Source organism: Oncorhynchus masou, chromosome 31 (genome assembly GCF_036934945.1).
Source record: "Oncorhynchus masou masou isolate Uvic2021 chromosome 31, UVic_Omas_1.1, whole genome shotgun sequence".
NCBI classification, from domain to species: Eukaryota; Metazoa; Chordata; class Actinopteri; order Salmoniformes; family Salmonidae; genus Oncorhynchus; species Oncorhynchus masou.
This window is the reverse complement of record NC_088242.1, coordinates 29,282,337-29,306,464: the sequence shown is the minus strand read 5'-3', so window position 1 is coordinate 29,306,464 and position 24,128 is coordinate 29,282,337. Positions and strand designations below refer to the sequence as shown.

At 43.0% G+C, this 24,128-nt stretch overlaps 1 protein-coding gene across 4 annotated transcripts in view; it reads right to left on the bottom strand.

Moving 5' to 3' along the window:
- Positions 1 to 907: 907 nt before the first annotated feature.
- The window catches only part of sap30bp (SAP30 binding protein), a 34,628-nt gene continuing 11,407 nt past the window's right edge, over positions 908 to 24,128 (bottom strand). The window contains exons 4-10 of one of the 4 annotated variants that reach the window (XM_064950645.1): positions 20,249 to 20,291; positions 11,351 to 11,439; positions 5,269 to 5,360; positions 5,021 to 5,133; positions 4,814 to 4,917; positions 2,118 to 2,205; positions 908 to 1,862 (exon numbers count right to left, since the gene is read on the bottom strand). In XM_064950645.1, coding sequence (XP_064806717.1) covers positions 1,681 to 1,862; positions 2,118 to 2,205; positions 4,814 to 4,917; positions 5,021 to 5,133; positions 5,269 to 5,360; positions 11,351 to 11,439; positions 20,249 to 20,291 — 711 coding nt within the window. In that variant the 3' untranslated portion in view covers positions 908 to 1,680. The remainder of the gene's footprint in view (positions 1,863 to 2,117; positions 2,206 to 4,813; positions 4,918 to 5,020; positions 5,134 to 5,268; positions 5,361 to 11,350; positions 11,440 to 20,248; positions 20,292 to 24,128) is intronic. The other 3 variants (XM_064950646.1, XM_064950647.1, XM_064950648.1) reach the window with 3 other exon arrangements.

The following is a 24,128-nucleotide window of genomic DNA, read 5'->3' as shown; positions in this document are numbered from 1 at the left end:
TGTTCAGTTTACGTCCCAGTTGTTGAATCTTATGTTCATACAAATATTTCCACATGTTAAGTTTGCTGAAAATAAACGCAGTTGACAGGGAGAGGACGTTTCTTTTTTTGTTGAGTTTGCAATATCTGAGAAAACATTTGGGAATATTTTTCGTGAACAGACATGTTTCTAGACACGCTTCTGTATGTTTAAGGCTGTCATCTCCAAACCAGCCCGGATGTACAGATCTCAAAAACGACCTCTCCAAAAACCTTATGACAGATATCCTTCGCAGTTCCGAAGAACTTTAACCCCTGGGATATGGTGGTGGTTGACAAGCCCTCAAGTCTATTGGTGATATGGGGATCTGTTGAGTGTAAGCTGATCTAACGGACTTCCTCTAGTAAACGACTCAGATTCTGAACTTTGACCTCCAACTGTGCTTCAGAAGACTGCGGGGCGGGGCGGTGTGTTATCGTTCCTGCTGGATGGAATTAAAGTCCGATAAAGAGAGGGATAAAAGAAAAGGAAGAGGTGAAGGATGGATGTAAATCACAACCGCACCTGGCCACATAAATTCCCAAAGTGCACAGAAATAGATGGATGGAAAGAGGGGGAGAGAGCGAACGTGGGTAGTGGATAGAAAAGAGACATAAGGGGAAAATTTAAAGAGAGGAGAGCGAATGAAAGGGAGACAGCGAGGCAGAAATACCTCTGGCCAGATTCAGGCCAGTGGCTGCAGTCAATAGATCTGGAACACAACAACACACAATAACATTCCTTAATTTCCCGGACAGAACATTCAAAGCTTTATCCAGAGAACAGCATGAAAATAATTGTATGATCAAATACTACTTACATCTTATGTAGAAAAAACAGTTTCATATTGAACCCAAGACGACCTAACAAGAATGGACACACACTCCAATTGAAAAGGCAGTATGACGTTTGTTTTATTTACCATCCTATCATCATCATCATCATCATCATCAGTGATATATGTACATTTGTAAAAAATATTCCCGCTAAGCTCTTTGAATAGGCCATTGAAAATGAGACAAGAAACGTTGATGCCAATGTCCATAGTCTGTCCAGTAGATGGTCAAAACACAGAACATAGGAAATAGCACAAATATACACTGTGGTTAGAAAGGAAATTATGTTATAGAGCCCAAAACTAATAGTAATATATACTGTACCATAACAGGTGGGTTGATACTGTAAGAAACCATTTTACAGGAGGATGGAATAAAGAAACTAACTCAAGTTTCAGTCAAGAGGCTAGCAAGTTATGCCATAACTAGGCTACTTTCTAGGTAGGGTGGTTTTCCCCATGGATAGTCTTTAGCTAACATCAAAACACTTTCTTGTCGACAGAAAAAAAAAACAGATCAATGCATAACTTCAACAGGGTGCTGACTGGAGAGCTGGATGAAAAAGGAACCTTATGTTGATATCAATGCAGAAATTACAGAAAAATTGTCTCATTGAATCTCAAGTCAGGCTTGAGTCCTTTGACCAAATGTTGTAGATCCAATCCCAGAGACCGACGGCAGTAGAGATGCAGAGGTTCATGTGACATCCATATTGTCTGAAGACATTCTTTCACCCTCCCTCTTTTTGCATTTAGTAATTCAGCCACACAGCTCAATGCGCGCGCACACACACACACACACACACACTTCCTCTCCCCATGCCGGTTCACTGCTTAGCTTTCTTCTGGATGGTGCCAACGGCGGAGATGACTGTGGTCTTGGTTCCGCTGGCGGTGGTTGTCACGGAGACCACCCCTGGCAGGGTCGCCGTGGTAGTGAGCAGTGCGGGCTGGGCCAGGGTCACGGGCACTGCAGAGTCCCACTTACTCTTCCTCTTCTGAGCCTCTGCTGGGGGTGGAGAGAGGCGGGAGAGAGAGAAAGTGAACGGGAGAGAAAGGGAACCAGATATACTCTATAATCTTGACCTTTTTCCTCTTTCAGGAAGGTCACAACCTAAAATCAGCCAGGGATGATAATGTTTCTATGGAGTGTGGGGGCTCATCTCTCTGCCAGTGACAGTAGAAGAGGTGTTGGTGGTGATGCGGTCTAGGGGTTGGGGCTAGGGGTTGATTTGGAACACAGTTGTGTGTGATGTGAGTGTACCTGTAGCTGTGGTAGTAGCTGTATTGGTGGTGGGAACTGCTGCATTGGTGGGGATTGTCCCTTTCTTAGTGCCCGTCACAAACTCAATCTAGGAGAGGAGAGAGGAGACAAAATACTTCACCATACTCATACTGCAGAGGGCTGAGCGGAGCCAGGCTGGGTTGTGCTGACATTGTGTTGTGATGAGCCTTAATCTCTTGGCAGGACACTTCTCTGGAAGTGTGTGGAGAGAATAAACGAGGCTGCTGGTGGCAACATGCCCCTGACACACAGACTGATAAAAGAGAACGGCCCGTTCTGTAATTGGTAAAACAGTAAAGGAGAGGAGTAAACGTACGTACAGGGTTGGCAAAGCTATTTTCTCTGAACAGGTACACTACATACCAAAAGTATGTGGACACCCCTTCAAATGAGTGGTTTCGGCTATAAATCAGCCACACCCATTGCTGACAGGAAAAATAAATAAATCGAGCACACCGCCATGCAATCTCCATAGACAAACAGTGGCAGTAGAATGGCCTGTACTGAAGAGCTCAGTGACTTAACGTGGTACAGTCATAGGATGCCACCTTTCCAACAAGTCAGTTCATCAAATTTCTGTCCCCCTAGAACTGCCGTGGTCAACTGTAAGTGCTGATATTGTAAAGCGGAAATGTCAAAGAGCAACAACTGCGCAGCCGCAAAGTGGTAGGCCACACAAGCTCACAGAACGGGACAGCCGAGTGCTGAAGTGCACAGCGCCTAAAAAAATAGTCTGTCCTCAGTTACAACACTCACTACCAAGTTCCAAACGGCCTCTGGAAGCAACGTCAGCACAATAACTGTTCATCAGGAGCTTCATGAAATAGGGTTCCATGGCCGTGGAGCTGCACACGATGCCAAGCATCGGCTGGAGTGTTGTTAAGCTTGCCACCATTGGTCTCTGAAACCGTGGAAACGCGTTCTCTGGAGTGATGAATCACGTTTCACCATCTGGTAGTCCGACGGATGAATCTGGGTTTGGCGGATGCCAGGAGAACACTACCTGCCCGAATGCAGTGCCAACTGTAGAGTTTGATGGAGGAGGAATAATGGTCTGGGTCTGTTTTTCATGGTTCGGGTTATGTCCCTTAGTTCCAGTGAATGGAAATCTTAACAGTACAGTATACGATGGCATTCTAGACAATTCTGTGCTTCCAACTTTATGGTAACACTTTGGTGAAGGCCCTTTCCTGTTTCAGCAGAAATGTACATACAGAAATGTTTTTTTGAGATCGGTGTAGAGGAACTTGACTGGCCTGCACAGAGCCCTGACCTCAACCCCATCAAATACATTTCAGATTGAATTGTCACGCCGATTGCGAGCCAGGCCTAATCGCCCAACCTCAGTGCCTGACCTCACAAATGCTCATGGCTGAAAGAAAGCAAGTCCTCGCAGCAATGTTCCATCATCTAGTGGAAAGCCTTCCCAAAAGAGTGGAGGGGACCAGCAGCAGAGGGGGGACCAACTCCATATTTTAACCTCTTGAAACTCTGGGGGTGCTATTTCATTTTTGGATTAAAAACATTCCCGTTTTAAACAAGATATTTTGTCACAAAAAGATGCTCGACTATGCATATAATTGATAGCTTTGGAAAGAAAACACTCTGAATTTTCCAGAACTGCAAAGATATTGTCTATGGGTGCCCTAGAACGGGAGCTACAGGCAAAACCAAGATGAAACGGCAACCAGGAAACAAGCAGGATTTTTGAGGCTCCGTTTTCCATTGTCTCCTTATATGGCTGTGAATGCGAGAGGAATGAGCCTGCCCTTTCTGTCGTTTCCCCAAGGTGTCTGCAGCATTGTGACGTATTTGTAGGCATATCATTGGAAGATTGACCATAAGAGACTACATTTTCCAGGTGTCCGCCCAGTGTCCTCCGTCGAAATTGGTGCGTCTTTTTCAGCTGCTGGTATTTTTCCATGCGATTCTGAGGGGAAAGCAAGCTTCCACGAACTGCATATCAATGAAGAGATATGTGAAAAAACACCTTGAGGATTGATTCTAAACAACGTTTGCCATGTTTCGGTCGATATTATGGAGTTAATTCGGAAAAAGTTTGACGTTTTGGTGACTGAATTTTCGGTTAGTTTCGGTAGCCAAATGTGATGTACAAAACGTAGCGATTTCTCCTACACAAAGATTCTTTCAGGAAAAACTGAACATTTGCTATGTAACAGAGTCTCCTCATTGAAAACATCTGAAGCTCTTCAAAGGTAAATGATTTTATTTATTTGGTTATCTGGTTTTTGTGAAAATGTTGCGTGCTAAATGCTACTCAAAATGCTAAGCTAGCTTAGCATACTCTTACACAAATTAGTGATTTGCTATGGTTCAAAAGCATATTTTGAAAATCTGAGATGACAGTGTTGTTAAGAAAAGGCTAAGCTTGAGAGCAGGTGCATTATTTTCATTTTATTTGCGATTTTCAGAAATCGTTAACGTTGCGTTATGCTAATGAGCCTGAGGCTTTATTCACGATCCCGGATACGGGATGGGGAGTATTTAATGCCCATGATTTTGGAATGAGATGTTCAACTTGGATGTCCACATACTTTTGGCCATGTAATATGTTTTAAACAGAGGTTGGGGATGGGGTTAAGAGGAGAGCAGGCATGGTTTTGTTTTATGTGTGTGTGGGGGGGTGAAAACGTGTGTATTGGAATTCAGGTTACCTCAGGTCCCCTCTTCAAGTCAATAAAAGCGCCCGTGTCCCTCACCTTCGTCCTGTCCTTCTTGGCTTTCTCCAGTTTATCCATCTCTACCTTCTGAGCTTTGGCTGCAGGGAGGGAATGAAAACAGTTCAGCTGATAGGACTACCACAAACTGGCAAGCACATATAGCCACAAACAAGCACACATTCACACCAATGACTTCCTTACCCAGTGCCTCATAGTAAGAGTCCTCTGACCAGCCATGAGGATCAAACATGTCTTTAGGGTAGTTGGTTCCCAGTTCATCAATGCCACAGAACTGAATGAGTTTCTCATAGATACTGCAAAGACACACATTGACATGTCAACGAAGGTATCTGGGAAAGCATCCCACGTATGATCGATGTTGTCATAACTCTTGTGTGTGTGTGGCATGAATTAGTGTGTGTGTGGCATGAATTAGTGTGTGTGTGTACCTGGGATTCCTGAACTCTTTCTTCTTCTGAATGTGGTTGTTTGTGTCAAAGTCTCCATGTAGATTCTTTTCATACAGCTTCTGGATCTTCTCCTGTTGACAGAAAACCAACATATCTGATCAGTAATAACATAAGAGTCAAATCCCCACTCGTATAGTTTTTACGACAAGCACTTTGTTTGTCTGTTGTGATGTGTATGTATCACAAGCCTAGATATATCAGTAAAGCCAGGTGCAGTTGTCCATAACTGGAATTGAACTTGCGACCTCCGGCCTCCAAACCTACCCGTGTATGAACAGCACAAAATGACTGGTCAATTGGTAGAGAGGCGTAACAAGTTAGCTTAGCCCCTACAGTGTGTTAACTGATGCGAAACATGGCAGCTGAACTTGGCAAAGGCTGAAGCCAGGGTCTTTACTCCAGCCTTGACCCATACAGAACCAGTCAAAAGTTGGGACACACCTACTCACTCCAGTGTTCTTTTTCATTTGTACTATTTTCTACAATGTAGAATAATAGTGAAGACATCAAAACTATGAAATAACAAATATGGAATCATTCAGTAACCAATAAAGTGTTAAACAATCAAAATATATTTTAGATTCTTCAAAGTAGCCACTCTTTGCCTTGATGACAGGTTTGCACACTCTTGGCATTCTGGTGTACAGAAGATGGTCTCTAACCAAATAGGGATAAGTCCATATTATGGCAAGAAAAGCTCAAATAAGTAAAAAGAAACAGCAGTCCATCATTACTTTAAGACATGAAGGAACTTTAAACTTTTCTTCAAGTGCAGTCGCAAAAAACATAAAACGCCATGATGAAACTGGCTCTCATGAGGACCGCCACAGGAAAGGAAGAGGATGAGTTCATTAGAATTAATTGCACCTCAGATTGCAGTCCAAATGAGTTCAAGTAACAGACATCTCAATACAACTGTTCAGAGGAGACTGCGTAAATCAGGCCTTCATGGTCGAATTGTTGCAAAGAAACCACTACTAAAGGACACCAATAAGAAGAAACTTGCTTGGGCCAAGAAACACGAGCAATGGACATTAGACCAGTGGGAATCTGTCCTTTGGTCTGACGAGTCCAAATTTGAGAGGTTTTTTAACCGCAGTTTCTTTGTGAGATGCAGAGTAGGTGAAGGTTCCCACCGTGACGCACGGAGAAGGTGAAGGTTCCCACCGTAACGCACGGAGAAGGTGAAGGTTCCCACAATGACACACAGAGAAGGTGTGATGGTGCTTTGCTGGGGACACTGTCAGTGATTAATTTAGAATTAAAAGGCACTCTTAACCAGTATTGCTACCACACCATTCTGCAGCGATACGACATCCCACCTGGTTTGCGCTTAGTGGGACTATCATGTCTTTTTCAACAGGACAATGACCCAACACACCTCCATGCTGTGTAAGGTCTATTAAACCAAGACGAGAGTCATGGAGTTCTGCATCAGATAACCTGGCCTCCACAATCACCCGACCTCAACCCAATTGAGATGGTTTGGACCGCAGAGTGAAGGAAAAACAGCCAACATGTGCTCAGCATATGTGGGAACTTCTTCAAGACTGTTGGAAAAGGATTCCAGGTGAAGATGGTTGAGGCAAAGGGTGGCTACTTTGAAGAAACTAAAATATATTTTTGATTTGTTTAACACTTAGTTGGTTGCTACATGACTCCATATATGTTATTTCATAGTTTTGATGTCTTCTCTATTATTCTACAATGTAGAAAATAAAGAGAAACCCTTGAATGGAGTAGGTGTCCAAACGTCTGACTGGTACTGTACATCTGACTGACAGGGCTCTGAACGGAGTCATTGTGTGTCTGCAGTTTCTGAGACCTCAGAGCAATATTTGGCAACCAGGCTCCCGGGAGACGCAGGAAGCTGGGCCTGTCAACTGGAGCCAGGGGTATCCACAATGATAAATAAGCCTTAAAAAACAGACAAGATGGAGGATTTTAATGTTTTTGCACTACTGTATCTACAGTACTCAAAACAGTCAGTTCAATTAGGCCAAATAGTAGGACAACAGTATTGTGATGTTTATTTTTTGAGATACAATGGTAATCATGAGGGCCAGTACAATAATGAGGCATACTAAAATAATACAGACCACACCCTGGCTACTCATTGGCCTGAGTCTTAACTGTCCCCAGCCCTTCCTGTGTGTGCTGGTGTTAGTGGTAGTGACTCATCAGTGATTCACCTGATAGAGGGGTAATTAAGAGAAGGGAAAGGATATACCTCGTCAGTTGCACAACTTATTTAATTCCACCCGAAATGTGTCTTCTAAATTTAACCCAACTTCACCTGCCTCAACACCTACATTTACTGATCGAAGTGTTGCATATTTCTCCCTCATGGTTAGGGTTAAGATTTGGGAAGGATATGCTGATCCTAGATCTGTGCATGATGGCAATGTCTACCGAGAATGCCAACTTATTTCTGAGGAAAACCTTGGACCAGTAAGGATTGAGAGACCGTATCTAGAGGGATGGAATGTTGATTGACAGAGTGCTGACCACTGAGATGTTTTGTCTGTCTCTTCCTACATGTTGATGTTAGTCTCCCACTGGAGGATTCTGCTATTCAACAGTCTGTAACATTCTTGAACATTTACCAACAACTGCAGAACACTGCTTGTCTGGCAGCTGGCATTGAACTCTTCTCAGACTTTGGCAGGAGGGACATTTTACAACCTAAAAACCAATATCTCAGACACACACCTTATCTGTTCTCATACCCCACCAATTTCAGTACATCATATACTTACAGTGAGGGAAATAAGTATTTGATGCCTTGCTGATTTTGTACATTTGCCCACTGACAAAGAAATTATCAGTATCATTTTAATGGGAGGTTTATTTGAAAAGTGAGAGACAGAACAAAAAAAATCCATAAAAACACACGTCAAAAATGTTAGAAATTAATTTGCATTTGAATGAGGGAAATAAGTATTTGACCCCTCTGCAAAACCCTTGTTGGCAATCAGAGGTCAGACGTTTCTTGTAGTTGGCCACCAGGTTTGCACACATCTCAGGAGGGATTTTGTCCCACTCCTCTTTGCAGATCTTCTCCAAGTCATTAGGTTTTCGAGGCTGAGGTTTGGCAACTCGAACCTTCAGCTCCCTCCACAGATTTTCTATGGGATTAAGGTCCGAAGACTGGCTAGGCCACTCCAAGACCTTAATGTGCTTCTTCTTGAGCCACTCCTTTGTTGCCTTGGCCATGTGTTTTGGGTCATTTGTCATGCTGGTATACCCATCCAGGACCCATTTTCAATGCCCTGGATGAGGGAAGGAGGTTCTCACCCAAGATTTGACGGTACACATGGCCCCGTCCATCGTCCCTTTGATGCGGTGAAGTTGTCCTGTCCCCTTAGCAGAAAAACACCCCCAAAGCATAATGTTTCCACCTCCATGTTTGACGGTGGGGATGGTATTCTTGGGGTCATAGGCAGCATTCCTCCTCCCCCAAACACGGTGAGTTGAGGCCAAAGAGCTCAATTTTGGTCTCATCTGACCACAAAACTTTCACCCAGTTGTCCTCTGAATCATTCAGATGTTCATTGGCAAACTTCAGACGGGCATGTATATGTGCTTTCTTGAGCAGGGGGACCTTGCAGGCGCTGCAGGATTTCAGTCCTTCACAGCATAGTGTGTTACCAATTGTTTTCTTGGTGACTATGGTCCCAGCTGCCTTGAGATCATTGACAAGATCCTCCCGTGTAGTTCTGGGCTGATTCCTCACCGTTCTCATGATCATTCTAACTCCACGAGGTGAGATCTTGCATGGAGCCCCAGGCCGAGGGATATTGACAGTTCTTTTGTGTTTCTTCCATTTGCGAATAATCACACCAACTGTTGTCACCTTCTCACCAAGCTGCTTGGCGATGGTCTTGTAGCCCATTCCAGCCTTGTGTAGGTCTACAATCTTGTTCCTGACATCCTTGGAGAGCTCTTTGGTCTTGGCCATGGTGGAGAGTTTGGAATCTGATTGATTGATTGCTTCTGTGGACAGGTGTCTTTTATACAGGTAACAAGCTGAGATTAGGAGCACTCCCTTTAAGAGTGTGCTCCTAATCTTAGCTCGTTACCTGTATAAAAGACACCTGGGAGCCAGAAATCTTTCTGATTGAGAGGGGGTCAAATAATTATTTCCCTCATTAAAAACACAAATCAATTTATAACATTTTTGACGCGTGTTTTTCTGGATTGTTTTGTTGTTATTCTGTCTCACTGTTCAAATAACCCTACCATTAAAATTATAGACCGATCATGTCTTTGTCAGTGGGCAAACGTACAAAATCAGCAGGGGATCAAATACTTTTTTCCCTCACTATATCTTTCTGCTAGGGGTGTAACTGTACACATGTTCATACCAACCCTTTCGGTACGTGGACCTTGGTTCAGTCCGCATTGTGACGCTGAATGAATACATTAAAAATATATCCCCAAAATAAAAACACAAGGCCTACAGGCTCTGCAGTCTATGCCTCAAGTAAATTTGAGCATAATTGTTTTTGTTCCGGCCATTCCGTTAAAACTAGAGCCTATGCACACTTTGTAATCAAAATTCTAATCTTAAATGGCGCATTTCAAACAGTCCTTTTGTGGAACGAGCTCTGTACGATGGCGAGTGGTGGGGTCGATAAACCAGGAGGATTTTCCATCATTTAAATCTCCAGTTTGGGAACATTTTTGGCTTCCCAGTAGATTACAACGGCGATGGACAGAGTGAGTATGTCACCATTGTTCAATAAGAATAACCTATGCCAGTGGTTTCTAACTCCAGTCCTCGAGTACCCTTGACAGTACACACTTATTGTTGCCCAAGACAAGAACACCTGATTCAACTTGTCAACTAATCATCAAACCCTCAATGAGTTGAAGCCGGTGTTTATTGTCTGGGGCTACAACAACGTGTGCTGTTGGTGGTACTAGAGGACTGGAGTAGGGAACCACTGGCCTATGCAGCGGCCAACACCTCAAGCATGTTTTTATGCCAACATCACCCCAGTATTCCTACCACTGGAGCAAGACGGAAACGCAAAAAAACCAACAACTTCGTCTCCCCTCTGCATTCAAGCAGCCCTTCGTGGCCAATTCTGACTGGGCCAAAGAAATTACAAGAGCGATAGGTATGTTTATAGCCATGGATATGAGCCCACTCACAGCCTTTGAGAGGAATAGGGGGTTTCAGCACCTCGTGAAAGTGCTCGAGCCACGTTACCAACTTCACCCACCCGCACCCATTTCAGCAAACAGGTACTACGCACTCTATAGAAGCAAACTAAAGATGAAGTTGTCAATGAATTGGCTAATGCAGCCTGCGTTGCGATGGATGGACCTCCAGGGATACAGAGAGCTGCTTGACAGTGACAGCCCATCATTTTACACCGGAGTGGGAAATGAGAAGTACGTGCTACAGACACACGCTCCTGTTACGAGTCACACAAGTGTGCATAATGTATCTCTTTGTAAGAAAACATTATAGCATAAGCCTATACAATGTCTAAGCCATGTTTACATATTGATTTCACACATATATTTCAATAGTGCTGTTGCGTAATCGTGTGTTTTCAAAGTGTTATTCCTGATGGTGCTCTCATCAGGCATTATATGACTCATGATCATGTGTGGAATCAGCAATACAAACACTTTGGATTTTCTTAAATAAACTCAAATTAACTACAGTAACTGTTTACATTTCTTCCCGCTGTGCCGAAACCGAACCGTGAACCAAAACCGCAATAGCGACCGAACAGTGGGTTTGGTGAGCCGTTACACCCTTACTGTCCTCTCACCGGTAGTCTGCTACTTGTTGACAGAGAGCTTACCGTGTCACTGCTGACTATGGTGGTACTGCAGGCCAGTGTGACAAATGTGAAAGTGATGGTTGTTTAGACCAGGTGACCAGACCAGTTTAGACAGAGGAATTTCACAGGTATGTAAGATGTGCAAGAGTGGTGGTGACATAGCACAGGCAAGTTCAGGTGAGTCGAAATACGGTAAAGTACATAACTAAAGGTAAGTAGGGGTGTGAGTGGAAGACAAAGCCCAGGTGTGTGTGTACCTGTAGGTGACTGGAGCAGCGTCCTGGTGGTTCAGGGGGAATCCGGATCTTGTCGGGTGACATGTTCCTCACTTTCTCTGAGAACAGAGCTGGGGAGGAGATACAGAGAGAAACAACCAATCAGAGGAGCAGACGACAGACAGATATAGATGCTGTATAGAAGCCGGTGACATTCTAGCAGCTACTTCTTTATCTTTAGAAGTGAACCCAGAAATTATGTCTGTAAAGTCAGTGAGTGTTGAATCAACATGTTTGGCGCATTCCTAAGCTGACAGTTGTTCTTTGTGTGTGTGTGTGTGTGTGTATTTGTTTGTTTGGAGCATCTGGTCCTGGTACGAGACCTAGGCACCACACCCAGTCAGGGAGTGTCTGTTGGGGCCTGTGAAGATAAACAAGGCTCCCCTTTTTTCAACTCTTCCCTCCCTTCTCTCCTCAACTCTTCCGTTCTTTCTCTGACTCCAGGCCAGGCATTCTTCAGTGTCACTAGAGCCTCCTCAGCGGGAGAGTATTTTACAGTCACTCAGCACCGTCAATCTAACAAGGCTTTAAATCAGAGGTGTTGAACTCATTTTGCCCCGGGGGCCGCATTAATTCGTCAACGAGCTCCGGAGGGCCACACTGAAAATTGGTTATATATCCTCGCTGTCAAAATTTGCTAAACATTGTCCTCTATCTATTGTTTTTGGAACTGTTGATGCTCCTTGACTGTCTAGTGATTATTAGCGACCTGGACAGTCAAACGATGAATGTCGGTCTACTGACTGTGCACTGTGATCCAGAAACCAACCTGATCTCATAGTTTCCAGTTGGATTTGGCGTAATGTCTAATTTAGACCCATTCATTTCATGTGGTTACATGGTTCAAGAAATTGTAGGAATATAGGTCCATTATCATTTCTACACAGTTTCAATTTGGTTTAAGTCATTTTAAAAAGTATATTGAGTTAATTTCCCCCTGGATACGGCCCGCATGTTCGACACCCCTGCTTTAAAACGGTTGAGAGACAAAAAAAAGAAAAGAAATTGCACGTACACTTCGCATGTGAGAACAGTTAAGTAGGATCCTTTAGCCTGTATTGTAGGTCACATACAGTATGTTGTGTAGTGAAGCAGCTCCTCCACGCACCAAACACACTCCACTTCAGTCCTTACAGGTAGTGGTGTTCTCTCTCCCTCTTTACTTGTTTTGTTTGATGCCCAGGTAGAACCAAAAGAAAAACCCCACCCCTCACACGACCCTGCTTGACCCTACCCTTGCCGCTCCTCCCCCACTCCATTCTGCCTTGTGTCTGTCTGTAGGTGAGAGGGGTATGACACTCCTACAGGGAGGAGTGGCTAACTGAGCAAGTACACACACTTGCACAGACAGGGGTCCACGCACACTCACTAGAGTAAACAGAAAGAAACCATAAGAGTAATGATGTACTCGGTGACAAGCACACACTAAAACACAAATATTGCACTTGGCTGCATGAACACTTATGAACAATAGAAAATACCATGACCTGGGGTGGGGAAAAACCTGACAAGGCACGTTAGAAGAGTCAAGGGCCCTAGCATGAGCATGTGTTGCTTTCCATGAACACAGGCTGCCATGTGTGTGTGTGTGGCAACAGACACATAGCAGACATACTGTACAGTGATAGTGGTCCGAATTAGGGTTGAATATCAGGAACCCGTTACCAAGATTGATCACCCAAAACCACTCCCGGAAGACATAACTGTGAGAAACCGGTAAATTCAAATCAATTGTATGAACAGCATGGCCTGAAATGGAACTTAAATTATATGTGATGTCTAAATCTGGCTTCTCTGCGGCCTTCTCTTTGCATGATGAATCATCAACGCTCAGGGTGGGGACAGACAGCCCACCTCAATATGGAGCGCAGATCACAACACATGTAGACCCATCATCTCATCATGGTAACTTTTTTGTTCTTGTGAAAGGAAGGACTACAATTGCTGCAGCATAGTCTATGCCACAGTAATATAAAGACAGAATGTGTGTCTAATTTACACATCTCCATCTGATTTTGGGAGGTCGCCTTATTTTTAAAAATCAATCAAATGTATTTATAACGCCCTTTTTTTACATCAGCAGATGTCACAAAGTGCTAGTGGTAAAGATTTCATTTTTTCCAATTGCAGCTGCAGAGTTTTAAAATAGCCCATCACTCAAATATTGCTGGTTTAAAATCAGTGAACGCACAAGCACTCTCTCGCAGCCTCTCTCTCTCTCACTTCCATTCAAATTGCATCTAAAATAGATAATCCTGTTAAAGACTGATAGATATAGCAAGTCTAGCCTACCTCCTTCAGGTAAATAAATTCAATGCACTATTAGCCTTATATTTAGCTAATGAATGACAGTTTACGCGTAATAAGCTTCTAACTTATTGCTCGTCTCTTGAGCAATACGCACGCACCTGGCTTCTCTCCTTTAAAAACGCTCCTTAGCTCCTGGAGTCCCATGCAGGAAAATCTAGACGAGGACAGCTTGCTGGACATCGTTATGTTTTGTTTTTAGCATTTCTTATACCAATAGACTATTAGAAAAGGGACACGAGCTCTTGTTTGCTGAATGTTAAATACAGCAGCCAATAGAACTCACGGGTAGTTTGAAAGAAGAGCTAACGTGTGATGGCACTAGGCTATTATATCTAGATCTATGTGTCTATGTCGTGCAATAGACTATATATCATATATGTATTGGATAACGGCACAATCATTTGGGCTTTTTTGGGCTTGGGCTCATTGTCTAGTGTAGGGCTCATGATGTATTTAATGTATGGCTCATCAGGCTCAGGTAGCATCAGGCATGAATTTTCGATCAAAGCTCTAATCTATCTATATGCTTTATAATGCTTTTGAATGACACTTTCGGTTTTGGCAGGAAATACCAGGTTACCCAGGTGGAAAAGTGATTCATTATTCTAGGGATGGAACGTTTGTAAAATACCAGGACAATATTCAACCCTAGTCTGAAATCACAGCTCCCTCTAAACCACAAGAGGCCCCGCCCTGCATGATCACCTCTGAGTAGGCCTGCCTTAAGCTACTTCTGAATCACAGTAGCTGGAACAGGGGTTTGATATAGCAAGATAAGAGTATTTTATTTGGAAAATTAAAGCAACCGTGCGTTAATATGAACACATTTTTTTGGAAGATGTTCAAAGCTTTTAAAGCAATAAATCAAATCGTATTTGTCACATACACATGGTGAGCAGATGTTAATGAGAGTGTGGCGAAATGCTTGTGCTTCGAGTTCCGACAATGCAGTAATAACCAACGAGTAATCTAACCTAACAATTTCACAACGACTACCTTATACACACACAAGTGTAAAGGAATTAAGAATATGTACATAAAAATATATGAATGAGTGATGGTACAGAACGGCATAGGCAAGAAGGAGTAGATGGTATCGGTTATTTGAAAAGAGTAATGTAGGGTATGTAAACATTATATGAAGTGGCATTGTTTAAAGTGACTAGTGATACATTTTTCATCAATGTTTACATTATTGAAGTGGCTGGAGTTGAGTCAGTTTGTTGGCAGCAGCCACTCAATGTTAGTGGTGGCTGTTTAACAGTCTGATGGCCTTGAGATAGAAGCTTTTTTTCAGTCTCTCGGTCCCTGCTTTGATGCACCTGTACTGACCTTGCCTTCTGGATGATAGCGGGGTGAACAGGCAGTGGCTCGGGTGGTTGTTATCCTTGATGATCTTTATGGCCTTCCTGTAACATCGGGTGGTGTAGGTGTCCTGGAGGGCAGGTAGTTTGCCCCCGGTGATGCGTTGTGCAAACCTCACTACCCTCTGGAGAGCCTTACGGTGGTGGGCAGAGCAGTGGTGATACATCCCGACAGGATGCTCTCGATTGAGCACCTGTAAAGATTTGTGAGCGCTTTTGGTGACAAGCCAAATTTCTTCAGCCTCCTGAGGTTGAAGAGGCGCTGCTGCGCCGCCTTCACCACGCTGTCTGTGTGGGTGGACCAATTCAGTTTGTCCACGATGTGTACGCCGAGGAACTTAACTTACTACCCTCTCCACTACTGTCCCGTCGATGTGGATAGGGAGGTGCTCCCTCTGCTGTTTCCTGAAGTCCACGATCATCTCCTTTGTTTTTTTAAGTGTGAGGTTATTTTCCTGACATAACACTCCGAGGGCCCTACAGGACAGGGCTCAGAACGCACCCTTGTGGGGCCCCAGTGTTGAGAATCAGCGGGGTGGAGATGTTGTTACCTACCCTCACCACTTGGGGGCGGCCCATCAGGAAGTCCAGTACCCAGTTGCACAGGGCGGGGTCGAGACCCAGGGTTACCTTAGCTTTCTTGGGAACAGGAACAATGGTGGCCCTCTTGAAGCATGTGGGAACAGCAGACTGGGATAAGGATTCATTGAATATGTCCGTAAACACACCCTCCAGCTGGTCTGCGCATGCTCTAATATGGCAACTGCATGGGCTAGTCCAGAGTGTAGTCTATATTCAGCAGATACACACAGAGAAGCTGCAAAAATTGACATTGAAAGGCAGGCAGGCAGACAGTGAGACAAACCGGCATTGAGAAAGGCAGTGAGACATGTGGAGGTCACTGCCAGACGACCAGAGCGGAAGCCGACAGAGCTCAAGGCTCATTCAACAGCCAGCCAGACAATTTAACTCCCACCATTAAAAACAGACAAAGCCCATCTTCATGCTGCTTGCTGGCCTGGCACTGCGTGAGACCTTTAGACCAGAACTCTGACATTTCCTCCTAACAGAAGCCGACCCAGTGGAACAGAATGGGCCCAGGGATGGAATGTACAGTGACAGTCTCAGGCCATGATGATGAGTCACAGTTAAGACACTGGACAGTGGCTGTGTTTTTCAAAAAGCTTTTGTCAATTTCCCCATCTTTTTTGTTGGAGTAATGTGGAGAAGGGGTGGGGTTGTACAGAGCATGTATGACATTCTATTTTGGCATTAGCAGGCTCTAGTATACACAGTAGAGGAAGTGAAGGTATGATGGGTACATACTACTGTTTTATGGCCTAACACTGTAGGAGGGCAGTGTGTATCAGCCAGGGCCACTCCCTGTTCTCTCCTGCCGTCCTGCTGCTTTTGTTACACTCATATCCTGCCTGGCTCTGAGCACACACACACACACACACACCTTCCGTCAGCTAATGCTGCACCAACGCCCACCGCTTGTGTACCTGCAAGTGAGTATAAGTTGACCACATGAATCACAGGCCCAACGGGTGTATGACCGTTTCCTGTGGCACATTTATAACCTGAATTACTCCATCTGAAGACAAACAAAGACGTATTGTACTGCTTAGGATTGGGCGATATCACGACAGCACCGTCTATCGCCGATGATTAATAGCCATCGTCGATTGTGAACTCGACTGGCGTTTTCGCAGTGCACAGCAGGGACAAGTGACACATTCCTATTTGCTATAGACTATTTAAATAAATATGTTATATACAGAATGCAAGAGAATAATGTAGGCCAGACAGAGCGGAGAATTCCACCAAAGCAGAACAAAATGTCCAGTCAGAAAATATTGTTTCTCTCTCTGTCAGTTGCATGGGCATTAGGCTATAGCCTAAACCTTTTCATGTGTTTTTATAAAACAGACAATTCTTAGCTATCCTTTGCCTCGCGGTTTTAAAAAACGTTGGCAATATTCCCTTCTCTCTCCATTCGATAGGCTATGAATATGACTTTGGGCTAACGTTATGCTTTAAAACATTTTATACCCGGCTTTTTCACCAATGAATGTAACAGAGTTCCATTTCAAAAAGTTGTTTGAATTGCCCCCAAAAATTAAGGTAGCCAGAGGACTAATAATGAGAGAAAACAAACAAACAATATCAATAGCCTATAGAAAAATCTAAGTTTAATCAGGTTTAAGCTTATGAAGAAATAAATTATCCATACAGGGTCGGGAAATAAAATTTAAATAAAATCACCGTATGAGGTTGAAAATAGGGGTGTGAATGTTAAAACAAAATTGAATCCCTAACTGAAGCAGTGTTTTTTTCTCCACAAAATAATGCATTTATCAAGATCATTAACGGACATATCCAAGGTAAAACAAATGAAAATGCACATAGTTTGCTGTCCTTTCAGCTGCTTGATGTGATTGTGTGTTTGCTAGCTAGCCAACTAAAGCTAAGGAGAAGTAACGTTAGCCTAGCTATCCTCTATAACTATCTTATTGACCCGACAAATCAGCTAGTTGTTGCCTATTAATAAAATATTAAATCCTTATTTTTTAAGTTCTTGTCTTTAGTCATTATTGGGCCACTGCTAGCTAGCTACATGCCAAGGATTTGTTTAGCAAAGAAACGTGGAATGAACGAGTCAAAACATAAGAATATCATTAACAACCAGCCTATTTGGTTAGCAACTTCAGAACTAACTACTGGCTTTTGCCCAAACTATATAATTTGGTGGAAGGATGAAATAAACAGAATTTACTAATTTAGTTAATGAAAACATGTCAATCCTTTTTCTTTAAATATGTTGGCAACCACTTTATAAAAGCAAAAAGTAATATACAACTTAATGTTGGCAAGCATCCACACCAGCAGACCGTTTATCAAATCAAATTTTATTTGTCACATACACATGGTTAGCAGATGTTAATGCGAGTGTAGCGAAATGCTTGTGCTTCCAGTTCCGACAATGCAGTAATAACCAACAAGTAATCTAACTAACAATTCCAAAACTAAATTTCTTATACACAGTGTCAGGGGATAAAGAATATGTACATAAAGATATGAATGAGTGATGGTGCAGAGCAGCATAGGCAAGATACAGTAGATGGTATCGAGTACAGTATATACATATGAGATGAGTATGTAAACAAAGTGGCATAGTTAAAGTGGCTAGTGATACATGTATTACATAAGGATGCAGTAGATGATAGAGTACAGTATATACGTATACATATGAGATGAATAATGTAGGATATGTAAACATTATATTAGGTAGCATTGTTTAAAGTGGCTAGTGATATATTTTACAATATTTTCAATCATCAAGTTTGCGGGCGACACAACAGTGGTAGGCTTGATTACCAACAACGACGAGACGGCCTACAGGGAGGAGGTGAGGGCCCTCGGAGTGTGGTGTCAGGACAATAACCTCACACTCAACGTCAACAAAACTAAGGAGATGATTGTGGACTTCAGGAAACAGCAGAGGGAACACCCCCCTATCCACATCGACGGGACAGTAGTGGAGAGGGTATTAAGTTAAGTTCCTTGGCGTACACATCACGGGCAAACTGAATTGGTCCACCCACACAGACAGCGTTGTGAAGAAGGCCAGCAGCGCCTCTTCAAACTCAGGAAGCTGAAGAAATTTGGCTCGTCACCAAAAGCACTCAAACTTCTACAGATGCACAATCGAGAGCATCCTGTTGGGCTGTACCACCGCCTGGTACGGCAACTGCTCTGCCCACAACCGTAAGGCTCTCCAGAGGGTAGAGAAGTCTGCACAACACATCACCGGGGGCAAACTACCTGCCCTCCAGGACACCTACACCACCCAATGTCACAGGAAGGCCATAAAGATCATCAAGGACAACAACCACTCAAGCCACTGCCTGTTCAGCCCGCTATCATCCAGAAGGTGAGGTCAGTACAGGTGCATCAAAGCAGGGAACGAGACAGAAGCTGTTTTTCAATCTCAAGGCCATCAGACTGTTAAACTGCCACCACTAACATTGAGTGGCTGCTGCCAACACACTGACTCAACTCCAGCCACTTTAATAATGGAAGTTGATGGAAATTGATGTAAAAATATCATCACTAGCCACTTTAAACAATGCTACTTAATAGAATGTTCACATACCCTACATTACTCATCTCATATGTATATACTGTACTCTATACTATCTACTCCATCTTGCCTATGCCGTTCTGTACCATCACTCATTCATATATTTTTACGTACATATTCTTTATCCCTGTACACTTGTGTGTATAAGGTAGTATTTTTGGAATTGTTAGATTACTCGTTGGTTATTACTGCATTGTCGGAACTAGAAGCACAAGCATTTCGCTACCCTCGCATTAACATCTGCTAACCATGTGTATGTGACCAATAAATTTGATTTGATTTTAACTACCAAAGAATATCAACAAATGTACACATGCGTCTACAAGAGGTTCTGCTCTGATCTAAAATGCATATCTAGGCTACTCTTCGATCATGGGTGATGAAAGAAAAGCCCCCCGTGCCCTTAAAATAGAACAAGGCTTCTCAGATGCGCTCCTAAGCCTACAACACAATCGCCAACTCAGTCGGAGTTAGAGTTGGGGTTTTTTGCACTGAAAGGGGCATTTATGTTGATTCAATCCCAATTTCAAAAGTTGATAGAAAATTGTTTAAAGCCAGGAAAAACAGTGTACATTTTAGTGAAGTTAAATCGCGTGTCTCTCTGAGCAGGCAATTCTGTTTCGTTTGCCCGCAGTCCCCAGGCTGAGTACCCCTGGTATGTCAACGCTTTATGGGTACATAATCACCAATGGACATAGGTGGAATTCGCCTAACCCTAGTACTGCTAGCCATCTATAGAAGGTTAATCATTATTTAGACCCCTAAAATGCAACTTGAGACCTCAAAGCCAGTTAGTTCCACTGCACTTTTTCATTGTTACCGTCTAAATGGGGATTTAGACCTGGGACACCAGGTGTGTGCAATTAATTATCAGGTAGAACATAAAACCAGCAGGCTCTGGACCTCACAGGGTAAGAGTTGAGAACCCCTGATTTAAACCATAGCATTATAAATGTAACAGTCTGAGCATATAACGGCTGATGGCCGCAGTCTAAATATTTCACCCCAAGTTTGTATTGTGTCTGTGTCTTAAACACGTTTGTCTGTTTGTGTACTCACCGACCAACTCATTGGGGTCCTTCCTCTCTGCCTCTGGGATTTCCTGAAAAGAGAGAACACAGAGAGAGTAGGGAGGGGTTGAACGTCAGTCACAGAACCATGCACGGTCCTGGATGTGAGGGTCAACATTGCCCGGCAGCATGACATCACTGTTGATAGAGATCAATTACCCCAATTATACCACTCGTTAACAGTTAACTATTAGAATAGGGTAATAGCAGCGGAATGATCTGCAATAAGATATTAGTTTGTCAGCCATGGTGATGTGACAGGTCGGCTAAAACTGAATGAGGTTTCCTGATTATTTCAACTGTGCTTTATCTTTTTGGAAAAAATGTATATCAAAAACAGTCGTTTGGCATAAGATTCCCTTCAGGGTATCATGGCAAACATGTGGCTACAGGAGTTTCAGGACATTCTTGTGAAAGCAGGGGCTTGGCAGGAGGTGGGGTGATGTGAGCTGCTTAGAAAATACGGCCTGTCCTCGCCAGAACTGTGGGCATAACACAGGTTCAGCAGAAAGAAACAGTGCTCCTATTCAGTGGCAATGGAACACACACACTCACACTGCCACCCAGTCACCTAGCAACCACATGGACACATCCAAGAATTGTCTTGAAGAGGGCAGAGGGCCAAACTAAGTAGAACAATGGGAGGAGCGAGGAAGGGGAGGAAGGATATAGTGCAGACATGGCTTACCAGAGGTTCTTTTGAACCACTGAATTAATTTCCATCTCACTGTAATGAATGACAGATTGACTGCATCACGACTCGTCACTGTGAGAGTTATTGATGCGTTTGAACGGTCTGTTCACACAGCTCAGACACCCATACTTATACCACAAGACGTGCCATTAGAGCTCTCTTCAGTCCCAAAGTCCAGAACAGAGGCTCAGAAAACCACATTTCTACACTGAACAAAAATATAAAAACGTAAAGTGTGTTGGTCCCACGTTTCATGAGCTGAGATAAAGAAATCCCCCCAAAAATGTACATACGCACAAAAAGCATATTTCTCTTAATTTATTTAATTTGACCGATTTCCTTATACGAACTGTAACTCAGTAAAATCTTTTAAATTGTTGCATGTTGCATTTATATTTTTGTTCAGTACACAGAGCCATGAACACATTGAACTCTTCCACATCAGTTAATTCAAGCTAGAACAGTAAAATCTGAGTAAAGAGAAGAAAAAAAACATGGCACACTGTGGACTGTGAAGATGCATCATTTTTGTATATCTTCACAGTCCACCCCACCCTCAGAACATCCTGCAGTTGAAGAAGTGGATGTGAAGGTCCTGGGCTGGCGTGGCTACACGTGGTCTGCGGTTGAGGCCAATTGGACGTATTGCCAAATTCTCTAAAAGAAATGTTGGAGGTGGCTTCTGGTAGAGAAATTAACATAAAAATATCTGGAAACAGCTCTGGTGGACATTCCTGCAGTCAGCATGCCAATTGCATGCTCCCTCAAAACTTGATATCTGTGGCATTGTGTTGTGTGACAAAAGGGCACATTTTAGAGTAGCTCTTTATTGTCCCCAGCACAAGGTCCACCTGTGTAATGATCATGCTGTTTAATCAGCTTCTTGCTATGCCACACCTGACAGGTGGATGGATTATCTTGACAAAGGAGAAACAGGGATGTTAAAAAATGTGTGCACAACATTTTAGAGAATTAAGCTTTTTGTGCCGATAGAACATTTCTGGGATCTTTTATTTCAGCTCATGAAACATGGGACCAACAATTTACATGTTCCGTTTATATATTTTTGTTCAGTGTAAAACAATACAACAGGGATGTTGTGCATTATAGAAATGTACAATATTACAATACATTCAAAGAAATGACATAGTATGTATTGTAATGTTGTTGTACAGCCTGTCTCTGCAACACTACCTCTGCCACTCGGTCTTTAAAATGTGCAGTTTTGTCACACAATGCCACAGATGTCTCAAGTTTTGGGGGAGAGTGCAATTATCATGCTGACTGCAGGAATGTCCACCAGAGCGGTTGCCAGAGAATGTAATGTTAATTTCTTTACTATAAGCAGCCTCTGTCATTTTAGAGAATTTGTCAGTAAGTCCAAATGGCCACACAACCGCAGATCACGTGTATGACATTGTGTGGGTGAGCGGTTTGCTGATGTCAATGTTGTGAACAGAGTGCCCCATGGTGGCAGTGGTAAGCAATGGGCAGGTATAAGCTACGGACAACGAACACAATTGCATTTTATTGATGGCAATTTGAATGCACAGAGATACCGTGACGAGATCCTGAGGCCCATTGTCGTGCCATTCATCCGTTGCCATCACCTCATGTTTCAGCATGATGTACAACTCCATGTCGTAAGGATTTGAAAATGTCCCAGTTCTTCCATGGCCTGCATACTAACCAGATATGTCACCCATTGAGCATGTTTGGGGTGCTCTGTATTGACGTATACAGCAGCTTGTTCCAGTTTCTGCCAATATCCAGCAACGTCACACTGCCATTGAAGCGGAGTGGGATAACATTCCACTGCCTGATCTATGCAAAGGAAATGTGTCGCGACGCATGAGGCTAATGGTTCCACCAGAGACTGACTGGTTATCTGTGACCGATAGATGCATCTGTATTCCCAGTCATGTGAAATCCATAGATTAGGACTGAATTAATTTCATTCGACTGATTTCCTTACATGAACTATAACTCAGTAAAATATTTGAAATTGATGCACTTCAAATGTATATTGCTGTTCAGTATATTTACACTACCGTTCAAAAGTTTGGGGTCGCTTAGAAATTCTTGTCGAAAGAAAAGCACATTTTTTTTGTCCATTAAAATAACATCAAATTGATCAGAAATACAGTGTAGAAGTTGATAATGTGGTAAATGACTATTGTAGCTGGAAACAGATGATTTTTAATGGAGTATCTACATAGGCGTACAGAGGCCCATTATCAGCAACCATCACTCCTGCGTTCCAATGGCACGTTGTGTTAGCTAATCCAAGTTAATCATTTTAAAAGGCTAATTGATCATTAGGAAAAAAATGCAATTATGTTAGCACAGCTGAAAACTGATCAATTTGATGTTATTTTAAATTGACTTTTTTTCTTCTTTTCTTTCAAAAACAACATTTCTAAGTGACCCCAAACTTTTGAACGGTAATGTTGTAAACACTTTTGTTTTGATGTGTTGTCTTGAACACGTTTGGACCCCAGGAAGAGTGACAGCTGTCTTGGCAGCAGCTAATGGGGTTCCTAATAAAATACTAAGATACTTTCAGCCAGAGAGAGAATTACAGCAACAGAACAGCGTGGCCAAACGGCCATTATTCTGGGTTACTGCGTCTTCACTATGGGCCAAACACAGGTCAAGGGGGTAGAGAGAGGGCAAGAGATACAATCAAACAACCCCCTTCTCTCAACCCTTACCCCACTCTGTCCCTGACACGATCAAGAGCCAAAATGTGATAACCAGGGCACGGACACATTTGGTGACAACCCCTCCGCCCATCGCTTTCTCACTGTAAAAGGGGAGAGGCCGTGTTGGTTCTATGGTTCTTCTCGTCTGTGGCATTAGCCCAAGCCCACCCCAAGCCTTTCAAAAGAAAGCAGGCCACAATGAAAGTATCCCAACATCTCCATTACGTTATATAAATGACTCACCTCTATAAATCCATTCCATTATTACTGTTATATGACACAAAAGTACATCTATAACTCAGATATGGCATTTTAAGTCTTTCTCTATGAAAAAAAATGAATTATGAAATCCAATCTAATCAAAGCCATTGCATTTTCAGGCCATAAGTGAAAACAGCAGATTGATAAATCATGCCTGTGTAACCAACCAAGCTATTACTCAATAGTCTGGCTAAGAGTTGGAGACAAGT